The sequence below is a fragment of the Hetaerina americana genome, unplaced genomic scaffold, assembly GCF_022747635.1.
Source record: "Hetaerina americana unplaced genomic scaffold, ioHetAmer1.1.p SCAF_9, whole genome shotgun sequence".
In the NCBI taxonomy this organism is placed as follows: Eukaryota; Metazoa; Arthropoda; class Insecta; order Odonata; family Calopterygidae; genus Hetaerina; species Hetaerina americana.
The window spans coordinates 60,604,271-60,622,744 of NW_027287538.1; the positions used below are offsets into that span (position 1 = coordinate 60,604,271).

Below are 18,474 nucleotides of genomic sequence, written 5' to 3' on the forward strand. Positions count from 1 at the left end.
GAATCTGAGCTTGAAAAATAGGGAAATTCAAACGCAGGCATACGGGGCTGGTACGAAACAAATCATTTCATAATTTTGTGTTCACCAGTGTTATCCAGTTGCAAGAATATTTCTCGTACTAAAGTAAAACTGCATGACATTTTAAGAAAACATTTAAAAAAAACAGATCAACAACAGTGAAAAGATATCCTGAGTATTAAAGAGGACCCACTCGTAAATAATAGAATCAATTAAATTATATATGAAATTACGGTGCATTACAGTAGATTACACACGAAGGTTATGTACCCGTAGAAACGATTTTCATTCCAATTTTGTTTAACTTGGGGTACGATTTGATTGAAATCGATCAGTTACGAGTCAATGTCTTTATGCATGTAAAGTTTGAAGTCTTGGCCTAATTGATTGTCTTTCACTGTGTCAACAATTTCAAAGGCTAACGCTTAAAATGAATTTTGTTGACTTACTGACGGTAAGTAACCGACAAAAGTGCATAATAAATTTCTGACAAATAATTACTTTAGACATAGGAAGTAACTTAGTAATAATTTTGCATATTTCATCAGCTCCAACAAATATTTCTTAAATTTCCCTAGCCCATATATTAAAGCATTCATTCCTTTCATAATCCACGTTATCTTGCATTAAAAATATTTTCTTTTTACTGAAATTTTATCAACAAAAAACGAAATTCTATCCGATTACTGCTTCCTGTAACTTACCCGCCAAAAACAATGGCTGTCGATGATTCGGTTTTCTAAGCATCCTCCTCGCAATCCTCTTATACACAAGGTTGCAGGTTATGGATCCCTCCCAAAGTCGGAGTTCGGATTCGTGTCCTTTGAGCAAGAGAGCAGGCTCGTTCGTGGTCAAACCCAACTGGTTGCTGTGGGTTGTTGATGAACAGGTGAGTAGGAAAAATTCTGGGTCATCGTTGAGTAGAGAGAATGAGTTTTGTCACTCAAGAGATAGTCGGTAGCAATATTCAAATGCTGTAGAAGGGATTAGTAAACACGGTGCGGTTATTGTAGTCCTCCGGAGTTCTAAGAGGATATGAGTTACTTTTAAAATACCGTTCATGACCAAAAACTACACGACAGATGGTGAATAACTGAGCAACGATACATCATGTAGCCAAAAAACAGCCAATTAATAATTTCCTGACTTATTTGTTAAAAAAATAGAATACTTGTAAATAAACAAAAAATATGGCTTTACATAATTCAAGTTTTGCAAAATTTTGAACATTTTTTTTTAGCTTTTTTGGCTAATTTCATAACATGATACCTTTCTTTCCGCCTCCTCAAGGTACAAGGTCCGGTTTCGCCAACTTTTGTTTATTCGACGATCACTCGACCGCCATCAATTTAATGATTGGTAATCATGTGCTGCAGTCGCTCCATCAGATATTGATCAATGACCAAGAGCAGTATTTATGCGAACGGTGATCGTGTAATTTAAATGCTATCATAATTTTGCCAATCGATTTCCCATTGTTTGTCATTTGATCACAAATGTGACAGTTTATTTATTTCCATGACGGCCCTAGAGTTTCAACAAAATGTTTAATAGAAGATAAACAAAATGTCGATATTAATAGTTTAAACTGGTAGTTCTTTATATTACAGTCAGGTTACCAAGGGTAAGGAGGCATCTTGTTTTGAGTACAGGAGAACAAAATGCGTGGAATGAACTAGCCATATGATTCGGTGCTACGAAAAGGAAGGCCGTGACATTATCTCCAGTTACTAAAATCAAACCACAAGCTTATCAAACGTCGAGCAAAGAGAGAATCGGTCGATAAAAATTTCAATGGATTGAGATAGTTTTTAAATTGTAATAGGCAATTTTCACCCATCGTTGGTTGCGTTTTTCCTCGATATATTTACGAAGATACTCAAACCTCTTTTGGATCGTATGTATAAGAGCACAAGATAGACGAAGATTAAACAGTGTTGAAGGCTTCCCGTCATGGAAAACAACCCCGGGAAATGGTAATAGACCTTTATGCCTGTAACAAAAAGAGAGATATCAAGTGATTATAAAGACAATACCAAAATCATGTTAAACTGTTGACGAATGCAATGCGCATTTTAAATGGAAATGCAATGAGAACAAAAATCTGAAAAGTATTTATTTCTATATGGATTGTGAGTGTTAATTTTATTATATTTGTCCATGGCTATTTCAAAATAGTGCTCAAGTCATTCATTATTTTTATTATTATTTAATAATGATGAGGACTGGTGACTACCCGACCGTATTATAATCCATTCCTTGAGAGGATCTTGGACCTTTCCCTTCTAATAACGAATAGCATACCTGTATCTTAAAACGACCCAGCTTTCGCTGAGCGATGGACGTCCAAAGTACCTCTAATGAGCAGACATGCGGTGATTTACTTCTCCTCATTCCCGTTGCCTAATCTTGGGCATCGCATTTAAATGAGACTCTCCTAGAATCACGAGGAACCTATATTAATTCAACCTGTTGTCCAATTGAGATTGTTACAGTGTCGACGTCAATAAGAATTAGTAGTGCTTGAGACTTGCTTGCTTCCTGGGTTTACATAAAATATATCAACCCAGAAGGGATTATGTGTTTAAAAATCCACATTGGGTGAATGAAGGGGAGAGGTAATTGAAAATTGAAGTTCCCAATTGAGTAAAGAAGGTGAGGTAAGAGAGGGGAAGAGAATAGACTTTGTTTTTTTGTCAATGCCCATTAATGAATATCAGTAAAAAGAAGCGTAAAATTCATGAAAGAATAAACGCAGGGCGAACAACAATTGAATCCAGTAGAATATGTTGTTAGGGGATGCTGTAAAGGGCAAGGAGAAACAAACAAAGACTAGAGAGACATGGTGGGGGGGGGATAGGTAATTTTGGTGAAATTCGAAGAAAGCAGGAAAAGAGAATGCACGGCAATAAATAGCATGAGAATATTGGACTTATACAAATGGTCGATGTAGGAAGTTGGAAATAATATGCATTTTGCATTTCCTGAAGGCTGGTAGACATCATATGGAATAGAAAAAGTTTATTGCTACTAATTGTAGGCATTAGATTCCTTAGTACCGTATTAGGTGCTATTCTAAAGGGTAGTCCCTGGGTGAATCGACAATTTATCTTGTCCCATTCACTGGTGTTCACATTAAGACCATCAAATGATAAATTTAGTGCAATTTTTGGGATGAATAACTGATTATTTAGCACTTTTCCAATCGATAAAATTTCTTTTTTACGACCGGATTTCGATGTATTGCATCATCATCAGGTGCATCACTTCCACTTGATCACGCCTGAAGCTACTCAATTTGCATTTTTTGGAAGTTTAATCTTTTATTGGTGGAAAATTCATTCATTTAATGTGACTGCGAGCTCTAGATAAATCCAGTAGAGGCGTTTGTAATTATGGCAGCATACAAATTTCCCGAGAGCTCATTACGTCATGTCATTTGCGCTGTAGTGAAATCAAGATTAAAACTTGATGCCATCTCAAAGAAAAGACCGCCTTGATCGAATTTTTCAACTCGATGCGTCATGCGAATAAGTAGCCTCAAGTTTTCTATTTTCTTCAATCAAAAACCGGTATTTTGACGAACATTAATGGAGTATTTGCTGCCAGCCAGTTTAAAAAAAGGTCAAACACTAGCAGGTTTTCTTATCATACCATGGGGGAGGAAAGGTTTTAGTTTATTTGAAGTTCAACGGCCTCTATTGGTCACGAACAACAGGTATCAATACAGATACAATGTACAATGGTAAAGTCTTGGTTAAACGAAATAATTGCAAAAGAAATTGGGTTTACAAATTCTTTCCCCTTTCAGTTGTAATAGTTCTGATTTAATTGCTCCTGCAAGGTCTTACGTTATGGAACTGCGTAAGGTAAATATGGGTCAGTGGTGGAAAATCAACATCTACAGCTGTAAAAAGATATGTGACAAAACTCTTCAAAAGATACTTATTTGTTACTTACAGTTTTGTGACCTGCTGCCAAGAAATCTTCGCTACTATTACAAAGATAATTCCATTCCGTTTATCTCTTCCAGTTCTACTTTCAAGATCCTATTGAAAACTTAAATACTAGAGCCATTTTACTTCATTCTTCTGTACGATATATCATAACATCGTAACTGATGTTATTTAAATACTATTTTAAAAAATATCATATTTATTAAATTATTTTCCGATGGTCATAAGGTATACCTTAACCTAAGAAATTTACAAAGATTTAGAAAGAAAGAACATACTTGGGGGTCACGATATCTTTTTAAGGATGACTCCACTTTTTACTTTCAATGAGAACATTTAGTTATGCACAATGAAATCTATTTTTGATCGAGAATGGTGTATTTTATCTATGCTTACCTTTGGTCCCATTTCTGTTTCATTAATCTCTCCATTGTCGCTGTACCGCACATTTGAAATTATCTCTAAGATATACGTACATGATCAGTTATGCTTTTTCCAGATAAAAAGATCTCACGATCGATGATGTGCTGCTTCAAAAATGCACATGCAAGACATTATGGTTTCTTTCAATGAGATATATATACCAGTAAAATTCTTTGCAAAATCTTTAGAATATATAGCGTTTTCATCTACATCCACAGAATACCCCGCAAGCCGCTGAAGGGACGTGTGGTGGGAAGGTGTTAGGTCACCAGCCGTAAAAGAGAATGAAGCCACATGCAATACCAAAATATTCATTCAAACCGCAGATGGGTATAAATTCATTCCAAAGACCTTCCAAATTACACGCATGCGGATAAAAAATGGGTAAAATTATCTAAACACTCACGCCTACCTTTTCATCGAAAAAAAGAGAATAAATCTTGAAGTAGTTGTAATCAGTACAATGTAAAATTGGCTACGTGCAATTTTTCTAAATCTCTCGGCACTTCGGACAAAGATACCTTAATAGATCCATTTGTTGAAGGGCTTGGCAGGTAAGAAATTCGAGGGTGAAATCTAATTTTGCGGACTAGCAATGCTAGTTCCATCATAAATTTTTCAGTGCTCTGTTAAACAACCTCTAGTCCAGCTGTGGTGGAATTTTATTTGTCTTATTGCAAAATATGAGCTCATTCGCTCGTTATAATCCATTTTCGTATCTCCAACTGTGGCATTTAAGGAGTTTGCATCGATTCGTTAAGTGCATGTCGTTTTTATAAACTTTTCTGTATTTGTAATCCTAGGTGCTCTCTATTCAATAATAATGAAAAACTGGTTCTTTCCTTGGAGGTTTTTTTATAGAAAATGATTTCAAAAATACAGCATGATTTTTTGCATAATCTCATTGCAGTAGAGGACAATCAGCATGAAGAATCATGGATTAATATTGCAGAAATAATGTTCTAACGATAAAAACCGATACCACATATGCAATTACATAATATTTTTCAGTGTATTAATATAACAGCACATACTCAACTTTATCTGAAAGAGATTAATTTATTTGTGAGAAAAACAGTCGAAATTACATAGTTTCTAAAATTGGAGCATCAACATTTGTCCGATATAAGTGTACAAAATTGATAAAATCCTCTTACAGGGAATAGAAACAGTGAACGCACGTCATCTGATAAAAAATTACGCACGAATGATTGTTGTAATACTTTTAATCCTTCGCCATGGTTCATTAACTAAGGGTTCTGCCTCCATATGCTCACAGTCTTCGCGTCATTTATGGGTCACCGAGTTCGTAATTCGCACATTCGTAATGACATCTCTAATTTTGCGTGCCACGATTTTGCATGCCGTCATCTGAATTTTTATTTGATTCACTGGGCTACAGATCATCGAGACACATATCCAATGTATTTGGGTTTCTAGTTTGGTCTCAGACAGAGCCAATAAACTTTCGTACGTGCATCTTAAATTATTGAATATATAAGATCGAATTAAGCATTTCGGAAGTGACCAAATACTTGAGCGTTAATCTGAATTATATAACATTTTATTGGTATTCGTGGGGTAACCACTATCAGTAACTAGGTTACAAAAATGTCATACATCATTATATACATTTAATTTACACGAGTAATAATAGGAATACATAATGTTTTTTGTTATTTATTGTTAAATTTCATGACTACTGATCAAAACATAATATATGGAAAGCACACGTGAAGCGTTGATTAAGAATATGGAGATTCTCTTCTTTTGTTAAAGAGATTTGTGTTGGAAGTTTCCTTAAAGTGTACTTTTGTTTTACTGACTGATTTTATCTATTATTCTTTGTGATTACTTGGGACTTGTGTGCCACCTGACACTGTCTATCAGCACATGTGTATTTTTAATAATAATAATAATACAGTAGAAGAAATGACCAAACGACGCAAAGAAAAAGTAGCAACGTTGCTATGCCTTCCAAGACTCGTAGCTAATTCCTAATCTTATAAATGGATATACACAATGATGTTACCTTGCATTATAATTTGAGTTATCTAGTTCAATGATTTTTGCACATATATAAATGGCTAACTTGCGCCAAATTGCGGGTACAAAGGAAAATGTGGAATTGCAGCAATGAAAAGAAATACGACGGCGCATGTATTAGCATAATATATCCCAGTTTGCAAATATTGTTGCGGATAGGGAATACCGTTATTGGCCATGCGCCTCCTCCAAGGGCAAATGCGATCAATTTGGCCGTACTACCTTACACTCAATCAACCCCTACCCTCCCTCTTCCTCCCTCTGTTTTGTCTACACCCCCACTTCATGACGTCTTGCTTCGCGCAGGTGAGTGACAGCAAGTTTTGCGATGACTACACACTCATCAGGAGAATATGCAGATTAGAATCATAAAAGCTAAATTTCATGATATGGATTGCCGTTAAATGTAATGAAAAAGTAAACCAGCTGTAATAATTCGCCTTAGTAAGGCCTCGTTTGTATTATTTGGTAAGTAATTGTGATTCATGGGATAAAATGTTATTAAATAATTAGATACTAAAAGACTAAAGCTTAATTACTTAGCTAGATATGTCAAAAAAGGTTTCCACGACCCAGAGTAGATTTATTACCGAGTATTTATATTCGTCCTTCAGGTTTTGAATTAGTTACCATCGCCATTAGTTAAAGAAATAAAATTTAACTTCTTAGCCTAATTACTACTTTAAATATACCTCTAGCCGTTCCAAAGCCTCCGCCTCATAATTAATACGAGAATCTAGCAAAAGGAGACTTCAACTAGCGGTCAATTTTGGAAGCAAAACGACAAAGAAATTTTGTGAGTTTTATGGAGATTGTGTGAACACGTTGAGATTTCGTTGGCACAATTCGGTTTTGTACTTTATTTTATTTTTCTAGCTGTAATATTATACTGTTTTAAGCACATCAACTAATAGTTTAAAGGAATTTTAATTTTTCTGTACATAGGGTTAGTTTTTCATTCGTTTTAGTAATTTCAGAATAGCATTTGGCTGTAGCTTTTTAAATGTTTCTTTTCTTTCCTTATCCATTTTTATACTATTTTTAGCTCCATATTTTATGGTTATAGGGGTTTTTGAATTTTATCATTTGTAGGTTTAGGTATTTATAGATGACTTCTTTTAATAATTAACATTTGTTTTACGTTCTCGTTAGCATAGACTTCGATTTAGAGTCTTGACGTCTTAATTGCTATTCAATTATTGCACTAAAGGTTCAGTATTATAATTATTAGTTATAAGTATGTTGTTCATTTCTTCGGTTTGCATGTTAGTGGAATTATTACGATAGATTGCGAATGTAAATTTAATTTGCAAACTCATCATCGACAATGGAGAAATTATCAGGAAATGTCTCACCCCGGAGTAGAGCAGAAAGATACATGTAAATTGAAAAAAACATTTTTCCCAATTTTTGGTCCTCTTTGGACTAAAAAATGTTAAAGTTGTACTGGTATCGTGCGGGAAGTGTACCTTTAATGCAATTTGCTGCATGTAGGATTTTCACCTTTATTATTATGAGAAGTAGTCTACTGATTGAAGGTAAACTGTGATGAACCCTGCAAAACATATTTCAAACCTGTTGCATACTGACTAACTAACACCTGGTTATCCACGAATGTCACCGACTGAATCATATATCGGCCTAATATGATTCTGACTTCCAGCCCCTCCTAGACATCTCTTCTCATTTCTTCATCAGATACATGAAAAATCAAGAGCGAAAGCGGACATCCATGTCTCAGTTCCTTTTATAATACTGCCCGTCCTGATTCTTTTTCTGTTAATCCGATGTTTACTCTATGGACATAAGAAGGACCATGCGCGTTAAGACCAGTATGGCATATGATGAGATGTTAGCCAATAGTAAAGGAGAGTATGAATACGTTACCACGTACACTCTTTATTACTCATTGGACCTTAGTACTGGCCGTTATTTTTCGAGAATTTAGCACGAAAGTTTATTAGAAGATACCAATAAAATTACCAAACGGGAGAAAAAATTCGTAAAATTATTAAATGGAATGTTTATTCTCCAATTAAGCAATAGAAATAATTAAATCGACAATGTTATCGCAAATTATTCGTGGTAAAAACACATAAACACGTCAAATTAATATTGTGTCCTTCAAAAACTCTTCTTAAGCAGTAGACAACCAAATGATAAATAACGAAATGTGGGTGTCTGAAAACTGAAGGAGAGAAATTTAAAGACGTTAAATCCTGCAGTGATGAGTTTTTGAAGGTGGTCGACTACTATTTCTCGAATGGAGAAGGACCGGAATGAAAGGTTGGATGAATTCATTCGCGCTTCGCATTCAATAACGCATGATATCCGCGCAGAAAAATTTGAATGATGTGGCCACGCCCGGCGAACGAAAGGAGAAATGTTACAAAATCAAGTACTACACTGGCAATCTGCAGGAAAAAGGGAAAAGGGTCAACCCAAACGTGAGAAACTCAAACGAGCGATGCTGTAAATACGTCTGGATAAGATAGGTAGATTGAAGTTTTTTGGGGCAAAATTGAGACCAAATGGTCCCTTCTTCAATTATACTCATCGTCAAAACATATTATAATCGCCATAAAAAATATAATAACATGCATACAGAATACATATACACGTGAATGCACTTCAGCACATATAGACAGACATACATTATGTACAGGTATTCACATATAAAAAATATACATGCATCTATTTATACACACATATCTATATAATAATACAATACATATAATATATGAATTTTTTATGCTCTTAAACATATTCAAATGCCCAATGTAAATTACAGTGAAAAAAGAAAATAGGGAAAGCTTAAGCAAAGAATGAGTTTTTTGGGAAAAGCTAGGGAGAGCAGCAATAAGGAGATGGAGATCGAAAATCGGGAAGCATCCGAGTCATTTATAAAAACCCACATTCACACGGTTTACTTGAGGAGCGTTTGCGATAGCAATAGGAGAGATAGGATGAGAAATGAAAAAAATAGGAGTCATGAAAATAACTAGGATCATAAAAAATAGAATTCGCCCTAAATAGTCAAGTCTGAAAGGAGGTTTGGTTAATTTGAGAGAGGATTGGAGGCAGTCGAATCACCAAGCAGCCGTTAATGAGTAGATAAATAGATAGATAGAGGTCTTTATTTGGGCAAAATTGAGACCTAAAAGGGAGATGCGGAGGCTAATGTACTGGCTTCCCACCCAGAGGGCTCGGGTCCCGGCGGTGTTGAATATTTTTCAGAGGTATCTCGATCCCTACTTGAGGTGTTTTGTGGAGGGCACTTTGAGTGAGTACGCCGTCCGTCGGATGAGACATAAAGCTGCGGACTCCTTGGCGCCTTTCGCAAATGCCGACGCCGGGTTTCTCTCCATCCTTTCCTGTCCATCCCCTATGGCGCAAATGACCTCAGCTGCCGGTCGCCTCCTCTAAATACTACTAGTACTTGAGACCTAATGGTCCCTTCTTCAATTTAATCCATATTATATGAGGCAATAAAAATTTATAGTTATATGCATACATGCACATAAATACATATAGACGGACACATTTTGCACATCGAAAATATATATATATATATTTATATATATATATATATAGTACAATACACAGTAACACACAATATAGAAACACAAAAAAAGAAGAACACTCACACGTCATTTCTTGATATTTCGACGGAAACAATCCGTCTCCCTCTGAAGATATAGAAGTAATGACTGCTGGAGTTGTTGAGGTGAGGGGTGCGAGAGAAAGGGAAGGGGGCCAGGAGAAGGGGAGAACGGGAGGCGAAGGAGGGGTGAGGGTGGGCTTCAACAAAGTAACAATTTTAGGCCACTCCCATCAGTGAACGACATTGAGGCCCGGATGCTGATAGGCCATACAGATGTAAATGAATGCCATTTCAAGTGTTTTTAATTGTATAGGGTTATCGGATGTGGGAAGGGAGGCCAGGACGGAAACATTGTAGCACAGGTTGAAAGGGGTATTATGATGGGAAGCATGTTTAGGGATGGGGAGACCCGCGGACGGGGAGGAGGGATTGCACGAGGCGCGGTGGTTATTAATCCTAATGTTAAGTGGTGTGGAACATTGGCCTATGTAAAATGACGGGCAGAGTTTACAGGTAAGAAGATAAACTACATTCTTGGAAGTGCAAGAGGAATAGGGGAAGGGCATATATATATATATATATATATATATATATATATATATATATATTTATATATATATATTTATATATTTATATATTTATATATATATATATATATATATATTTATATATATATATTTATATATTTATATATATATATATATATATATATTTATATATATATATTTATTTATATATATATATAAGTTGGGCAGGGTTGTATGTAAGAATTTAACAAAAGGAAGGGAGCATCCTGAAATGGCAATAAATGAGACACATTTATGACATTGACTACCCCGATTTGAACGGATTGAAGGGTTTGACATGCTAGTGAACACTTACCTAATCTCAATCCAGGCATGTGAAGCATTCCACTGAGACTCATAATGACCTTGTCACCTTTAAGCATTAAAATGAAGAAATGTTTAGCCTTTTTTCCGCCTTTTCTAAGGCTGGGAATATTGCTTATAGTATGTCAATGGACAACATTTTATTTTTTTAATGGAAACTTTTTACAACTAGGTAACAAAAAGAGCATATAATGTTACATTTCCGACGTTTCTGTTCCCAAAGGGGGGATCGAGATGGTGCGGGGGCTAACGTACTGGCTTCCCACCCTGAGGGCGCGGGTTCAAATCCCGGCGGTGTTGAATATTTTTCAGAGGTATCTCGATCCCTACTTGAGGTGCTTTGTGGAGGGCACTTTGAGGGAGTACGCCGTCCGTCGGATGGGACGTTAAACTGCGGACCCCTTGGCGCCTTTCGTAAAGAGTAGGCTAATGCCGACGCCGGGTTTCTCTCCACCCTTCATCCTTTCCTGTCCATCCCCTATGGCGCAAATGACCTTAGCTGTCGGTCGCCTCCCCTCAAAACTACTACTACTACTACTGTTCCCAAGGTGGGTTCAATAATTCATTCTATTCTCGAGTGATGAAAGTGTTGATGATGAACCGGTGTCCAAGGATGAAGAGGGGTGAAACGTCACGCATCGGACACCCCAGGTGTCCTGAGGGACGTAGTCCAGTCTCTAGGAGATCCCTCATTCGATGGCAATGTCCGCGCAATTGCTCCAAGTCTCCTGTTGACCGCATCCCATTCCCTCAGAGCCATCGTCACAGGTTCCCCAGGAATTTGCTGCGACAGAGGGAAATAAATATCTTGCTTATTCAACGTTATGAACTTGGGAGGTGGCTTGTTGCGCATCCTAAACTTTCGTCTGCATAGTCCCAGTTATAGCGACGAATAAACAAGCACAAACACATTGCGGCAGGTTTAAAAAGTCCGATGCGTAAGAAAATATTTTACTTATTTTTGAAAACAATATAATTTTATCCATCCCCCTATCGCAAACTACCTCTGATCAATTGTCAAAACGTATGGGAGTGATAATGGTATGTACTTTTTAAAAGTTCACTCTCAAAACGGACCTCTATGTTTATGAACTCCTATTTAACTATGAATGTTACTACGTACCCAAGAAGGTCAAAAGCGTTCACCGCCCGAGGTAGAACTACACTATACATAAATGAACTGGAGCTCGTGAGGGAATTAATGAGTGCATTAAATGCCCTGAGGCCAGGCTTATCTTGTGATTCGACGGCCAAATTCTCGCGCTCATTTTTCCATCGAAGTTGAGAATGTCTGCCGATACGCGGCGTCGCTTTCGTTCTAATGAGAAAACATTTTCAGTTGGGAAGTTTAGCATATTCTGTCTGTTTGTTGCAGCATAATGGATAGAACTGTATAGAGTTAAACTTACTACTGACCGGAGATTTAAGGTTCAAAATCCGGGTGTTACTTCCAGATATACCCATAACTATATCTAAACTCAGTACCAATTTGGATTACAGAATTCATCTTGGGTAAGATACGTTAAGGCACAGGACCTTACCTGCTCCTTCATGCTGCCTATTGTGTCATGTGCGCGCTATGTACCTAGGGATGAAGAAAGCTCCATTCTTACCAATCAAACCAACCTCTTACCTGTTTGACCAGTTTGATTGGTTTAGTGTGATTTATTTTCAACCATCCCCTGCAAAGATATTTCAATTTCTATTATCTCCACTAAGAGTGACATTTATGACGCATAACTGGATACCTGGACAATTTCATCAAAAATTATTCTATTGATAAACTGGAATATTATTCTATGAAAACTTATCCCTAACACTCTTGTCAAAATTTTGACTGCCACAGGCCCTCACGTATTCCTCATATTTTCGTTATGATATGCGAAGGCCTTGTGTTTTGCTATCTAATTTATTTTATTTGCGTAATCTAGAGAAGGACACTCGTTCTGAGTGTAGCAACGTAATTTCGCAATTTAGTTATATTAGAATCATACGGACTGCCTCGTAAGGTGATATTGTTTGTTCATTGCTAATGAGAACAGATAAAGACATTTAAAAACAACTTAAATTATGTTGATAATATTGAAGCCTCAAAACTTGTTTCTTTCCCGTGAAAAGAGAAACGGTAGATCATTAGCTAATTTAATTTTAAGTTGATTATTTTTTATTTCTTGACCTCCGCGGAATCCATATTTAAAATTCAGAACTTATTACACACTCGATGAATAATATATTTTTTTGAATTGAAAGGTGAGCGCGATAAGGTTTGTTAAGTATTTTTATAGAGATAGTTCACATACAACTATGTGTCAATCTCAGCTTAACAACCGCTCTTTTTCTCATATTTTGAAGCTTTACGAGTATTTCTATTCGAAGCAATCAAATTTGTGAGGATTCGTTCAAGATATTTTTTCCTCGGTAATTGGGTTGCTAATGTATTGCAATAGTTTCATACTTCACCAATATATTTTTCCTATAAAGCGTCCGGAGTAGCGATGATCAAAGCTTAGTGCAATATGTGTTAGCTAAAATATATGTAGAAAGACCTTTTTAACACATTTTACTATGCTATAGCTTGAATAATATGTCTTTATATTCACTCTTAGAATTATTTTCTCCAACATCAAGTTAGCTGATATTTGAAGTAGGAAATAGTAAAGAGTTAGGCAAAGGAATTAACCTTAAAAGCTTTTCTTCATCATTTACATATTGATGGAAGTGTAAAAAAGCCCAGATTACAACAAATGGCTGTAAATTCTAGAAAATAATATGTTACATCTTTAAGTTGGCGTAGTAACATAGGTTGTAACAGCGTCTGGTTGATAGGACGCCTATCAACCAGACGCTGCCCTGCCATGGTGATGAATGTAAAAGTACACTTTCAAGTTTTACCACAATAAAGGAGAACTGTCTTTCAATGCAACAATTTCAGAGCGTAAAAATCATTCGCCTTGACTCGAACCCAGATCCCTCAATATCCGGTCGAGTGCTTTAGCCACTTAAGCTACCGAGGCGTCCTCTTAAACTCTGAAACTCGACCGGATATTGAGGGATCTGGGTTCGAGTCCCAGTCAAGGCGAATGATTTTTACGCTCTGAAATTGTTGCATTGAAATGCACATTAGCGGATGACTCCGTTAAAAGTTACTGTTGCGGCATCTCCCGCAGTTTCTTTGGAGAACTGTCTTCTTGAAAGGAGGAATAGAAAAAGCCGTAAGGGTATAAAAATTTGATATTTTAAAAACATTAACTGGAAGATTTAAGCATCATGGTACCCAGAATCATCCACAAATTAGACATTGAGAATGTGCAGACCATCAGAGAAGCACGACGCAAGAAAGAAGTTCACGAAATTAAAAAAACTACTAAATAGAAGCAAAATAAATAAATGTAAGTAATGAAACCAAACTCTGGAGAACATATCTATGGAGATCATCTGTCTAAAAATATAAGGCCTAAAGTAATAGATCATAAAAATAAGATTCAAAACGAATAAATATTAGGTATTTACAGTATAAAGGTGATAAAATTGGCAGCTCGACTGACCAGCAAAGAAAACTACGAGCAAAAGTCAAAGAAAAGAATACATAAGGAAACAATGAAAATACGTAGGTATTATGCATATCGGAGATATATAGTATTTAGGCAACGATAATTAACCGGAGAAATGTAGAAGGAATGACACCATTTGCGGAGGAAAACTTCAAATGCGACGCAGCGAAGAAATAAAGGAAGGTGTGAATGCGAAGAAACGTTGAGAAGTTATCCAAAAGCGAAACTTAAAGAACTGTTTTGAACCAATTCCAAGTTTGATAGCCGTCGAAGATGATCTTATCATATGTTTCATTCACGTTTAAATGCTCCTTCTCGGTTCTTTAAGTGTTGTCATTTCACTGTAATCCGGATATTTTATTCCTAAAACTTTTGTAATAATCCCAATAAAATTCACTTTAGGCGAATTAACTTTGTGGCAAATGGGCAAGAAGCAAGTATTTATATATTATTTACATAATCCTAATTATGAGATTGGTGTACTGCAATATGGACTTTGACTCACCTGTTCTCCAGTACCACTGCAAGACGCAGTTCTTACACGTGATTCCAGGTGGGAGTTGAACCTTCATCTTGTACTGTCCGGAGCGTTTGGATGGGAGTGTCCACCTAGTGGTTCCATCATCCAACTTGAGTAGATACTTGTCCAGGCATTCCTGAGGTACCGGCATGCCAGGTTTCCCTGTGAAACGCAGTGTTCGCAGTTAGTAACAGCGTCACTCAGCGACTCTGTGTCGACATTCAATGAGTCCGTTTGTACCCTCCTCAGAATTTCGTCAAGTCTCCAAGTTTTTATCTCAAACTTAAGAGCCCTCAATAAAACTTTTAAAAAAATAAGAGATCCTCTAAAGTAATTTATTAATGTTTTATAAGGTTTAGATTTCTCGGAGACTAAGGTTATTGAGTGCAGTTTTGTGCAAGGAAGGTATCCAGCAAAAGTAAAAGTGTAATAAAGTGGTTACCGTCGACGCCGTCCATGGGACAGAGCCTGTACTCGAAGTATCCCAAGTGGCTGGTGGTGATGTTGATCTTAATGGTGATCATCTCTCCCTGCTTGTACGTCTGTGCGATGTATCCCTTCCCGAACTTCCCTCCGTTCTCGTTGGGGCGCGGCCTCTTCAAGTTCCAGGCATCTCCGCACTCACCGCACTTTCCGTCGTTCTCGTCCCACTGGGTCTGGAGAGACAGTGACAAAGTTTTTGTAAGGAGGTAAAATTTTAAGAAACAAGATGGCTCAAATCTACAATAAATTTGGAAGGCATGTATTGGAACCAGGGGAACACCTTGCTTATTTACGAATTCTTCCAGACAAAACTGGGCCAAGTAGTAGGGACTATTAAGAAGAAATGAGTTTTGCGTGAAAGTTTCCCATAGGAAATTGGGCTGATTACAAGTTCTCAAAGTAAATATTAGCTTTGGATAGATGCGAGGTCTCTTGCTTGTTTAGAGTCAAGAAAAATATCTGGGATTGCAGGGTTTTGATACACGGATGTGGAGAATAACGGAAAATGAAAGAAATGGGAAACAAACAACTTCGGGGCTTAGTAGCCGAAGGGTGATATTTGCTGGTGAAAAATGAAGTGTAGGCAGGAAAAGGAGAATGCAGGCCATTTCGAGTGGTAAAGAAAAGCTGAAGGCTGTAATGGATGGAAAAATATTGGTGTGAGAAGTAGAGGAAGAGAAAGACCAGACTTTTTCGTTGGAATGAAGAAATATATGGATCTTTCTAAATGGATTTAACAAAGTTATGATTTGAATTAGGATATCTGGATATTTATGGACTTTTCGGGCGGATTCTAGTAGTGCCCTGAGTCATTTAAAACTTAACTAGACCTATATATCACTGTTGCAATAAATTAGGAGAATTGAATCGGTTGTAAAGGATTTGATTGACATGTAGCCCGAAAAAAATGGTCAAGGGAATCCAATTTTGTCATTTTTAGGAACTTATTTACGGCATTGGAGCTTTATTTTTGGTAAGTAGGCGTCCAGTCAAGAAAAAAAGAAACAATGAAAACCATTTTTTTTGTTCTTATTTCGATTTAGAGTAAAGTGACAAGGTACTAAAACAATCTTTGATCAAATACTTTCTTCCCTTAATCTATGCGTGCACCATTTCGGAAGAAGGATACTGTAATTTCTCCAGTATTGATGTATCGTGAGTTCTCATCGAACGCGTTCTCACTACTTATTAAGGGAAAAGTCAGATCTAATTTAATAATGACGGTACTCTGAAGCAAAACATTTCTCTAATTGGGTGTATTTTATTCTATATAGGAACAAATACTATATAGCTTCAATAATTTTCACAAGAATCTTAGCAATGAAGTGTTGGCTCAAATTTTTACGAAGGAATTGCAGGAAGGAATTAAGGAAGGCATTGCAGATCAGAATATATAGCATAAATCATAATTTTTTACAAATAATAGAGGAAGCTTTCAATACCAGCATGACTCTGACTAATGACACCGTATGCTCATTTACAAATATTTATTATCGCTCACTCAAATATTATCCATTCCAAATATCTCTGCGACTGATCTTAATAAGGATCTATCAGTGGCAAAGTGGGGTGAGGTGATAAAACTAAAAGTTGCCGTTTCTCTCGAAAGTCAACTGGCGGCATGCATCTATTTCAAAAACTTTCAACGTACTCGGCAATATGGCGCACAATGGGCCGAAGTCGTCGACAAGGAGGCCAGAGCCCAACTTTTCTTTCTGCTTGTTATACCCACTTCATTCCTATTGGCTCCAGAAATGTCGCAGTGTTTGTACATTTTCTTTTCTGCCCTTCTTCAGACGTCAAAATGTTTGATATTCTACAGAGTCCGAAATGAAGTGTCACAATCAGTTGTATAACGAATTCTAAGGGTTTCATGAGTAAATTGGCATCCCTATTGCTCGGTAATCATTTCGTCCCTTTTTTTAGGGAGCGTTTTGGAGATTGAAACTCGATGGAATGAGATGAAATTTTTTATTCAATGAATGGCTTTATTTATTCGGTAAGTTCATGATAAGGTTTTTGTATAACGTTCCGATAAGCCTCGGTATGTCACAAGGAGTTAACGGGATGGAAAAAAGTCTTTTGCGGACTAGGGCCTCGAATCCTAGATCATTTCGGTTCGCAGACGAATGCGCTAACCACCAGCAACACCGGACCGGGTATTAATAAAAACATCGATGAAAAGATGATCGTATTCATATATTACAAAACCTAATACATATATGTAGACACTACGAAATGTATCGTACTTATAACTTGAGATTAATAGGACTAGGTTTTAAGTAAAAACGAGAAAGAATATGGAAAGAGAAGAACTATGGGCTATTACGATCACCGTTACAGATCTTTGCATTGAATGACAACTGTTATGATGAATAGTGAGGCTAATTGGCATGATAAATTAAGAATTTAGCTGAGAAATCATTGCTCTGAGAATCATTTTGCTAAACACCGTTAACCAAACTGCCCAAACCGGCAACTTATCAATTATAATTTGGCATTAGCGTTAGAGTATGGTGGAAAACAAAAAGGTAGAAGTGCAAGTGGTAACCCAGTTATTACTCATTCGGCGAGAAAATTAAAATGAGTAGATAAAAAAATGAGATAGCTATGTACTTGTGAAGCAGGCGTTATCTTACTGACCAAACCGTCTCGAGTTGGTACATATAAGTCCTATAAATGACGTCAGTTGAAGTTCAAAATGAGTGAAACTGCATTCTGAAGATTTCGAAGAAAACTTTGAAGTTTATTCACATATGGAACATTACGATTTATTGTAATTGGAGGCAGAGGGAAGAAGTGGACCTACCCCGAATCCTCCACAGTTGAGCTCGTCGTCTTCCCAGTTGATGGGCGTAGGGAATCCCAGCTTCCAGAGGGATGACCTCTGGCAGGGGTCAGCCATGTAGCCGTGTCCCTTGACGCCCACCGCGGCGAGGACCACCACGCAAGCCAGCAGCAACATCGTCTTGTTGGTCGTCAT

At 36.9% G+C, this 18,474-nt stretch overlaps 1 protein-coding gene across 1 annotated transcript; it reads right to left on the reverse strand.

Annotated features, from left to right (window-relative positions):
- Positions 1-11,568: 11,568 nt before the first annotated feature.
- LOC139698590 (uncharacterized) lies at positions 11,569-18,474 on the reverse strand. Its single transcript, XM_071597433.1, has 5 exons — positions 18,301-18,474; positions 15,451-15,664; positions 14,994-15,170; positions 12,354-12,409; positions 11,569-11,721 (listed from the first exon to the last, which is right to left on the reverse strand). The coding sequence occupies exons 1-5, from the start codon at positions 18,472-18,474 to the stop codon at positions 11,569-11,571; spliced, it is 774 nt and encodes a 257-aa protein (XP_071453534.1).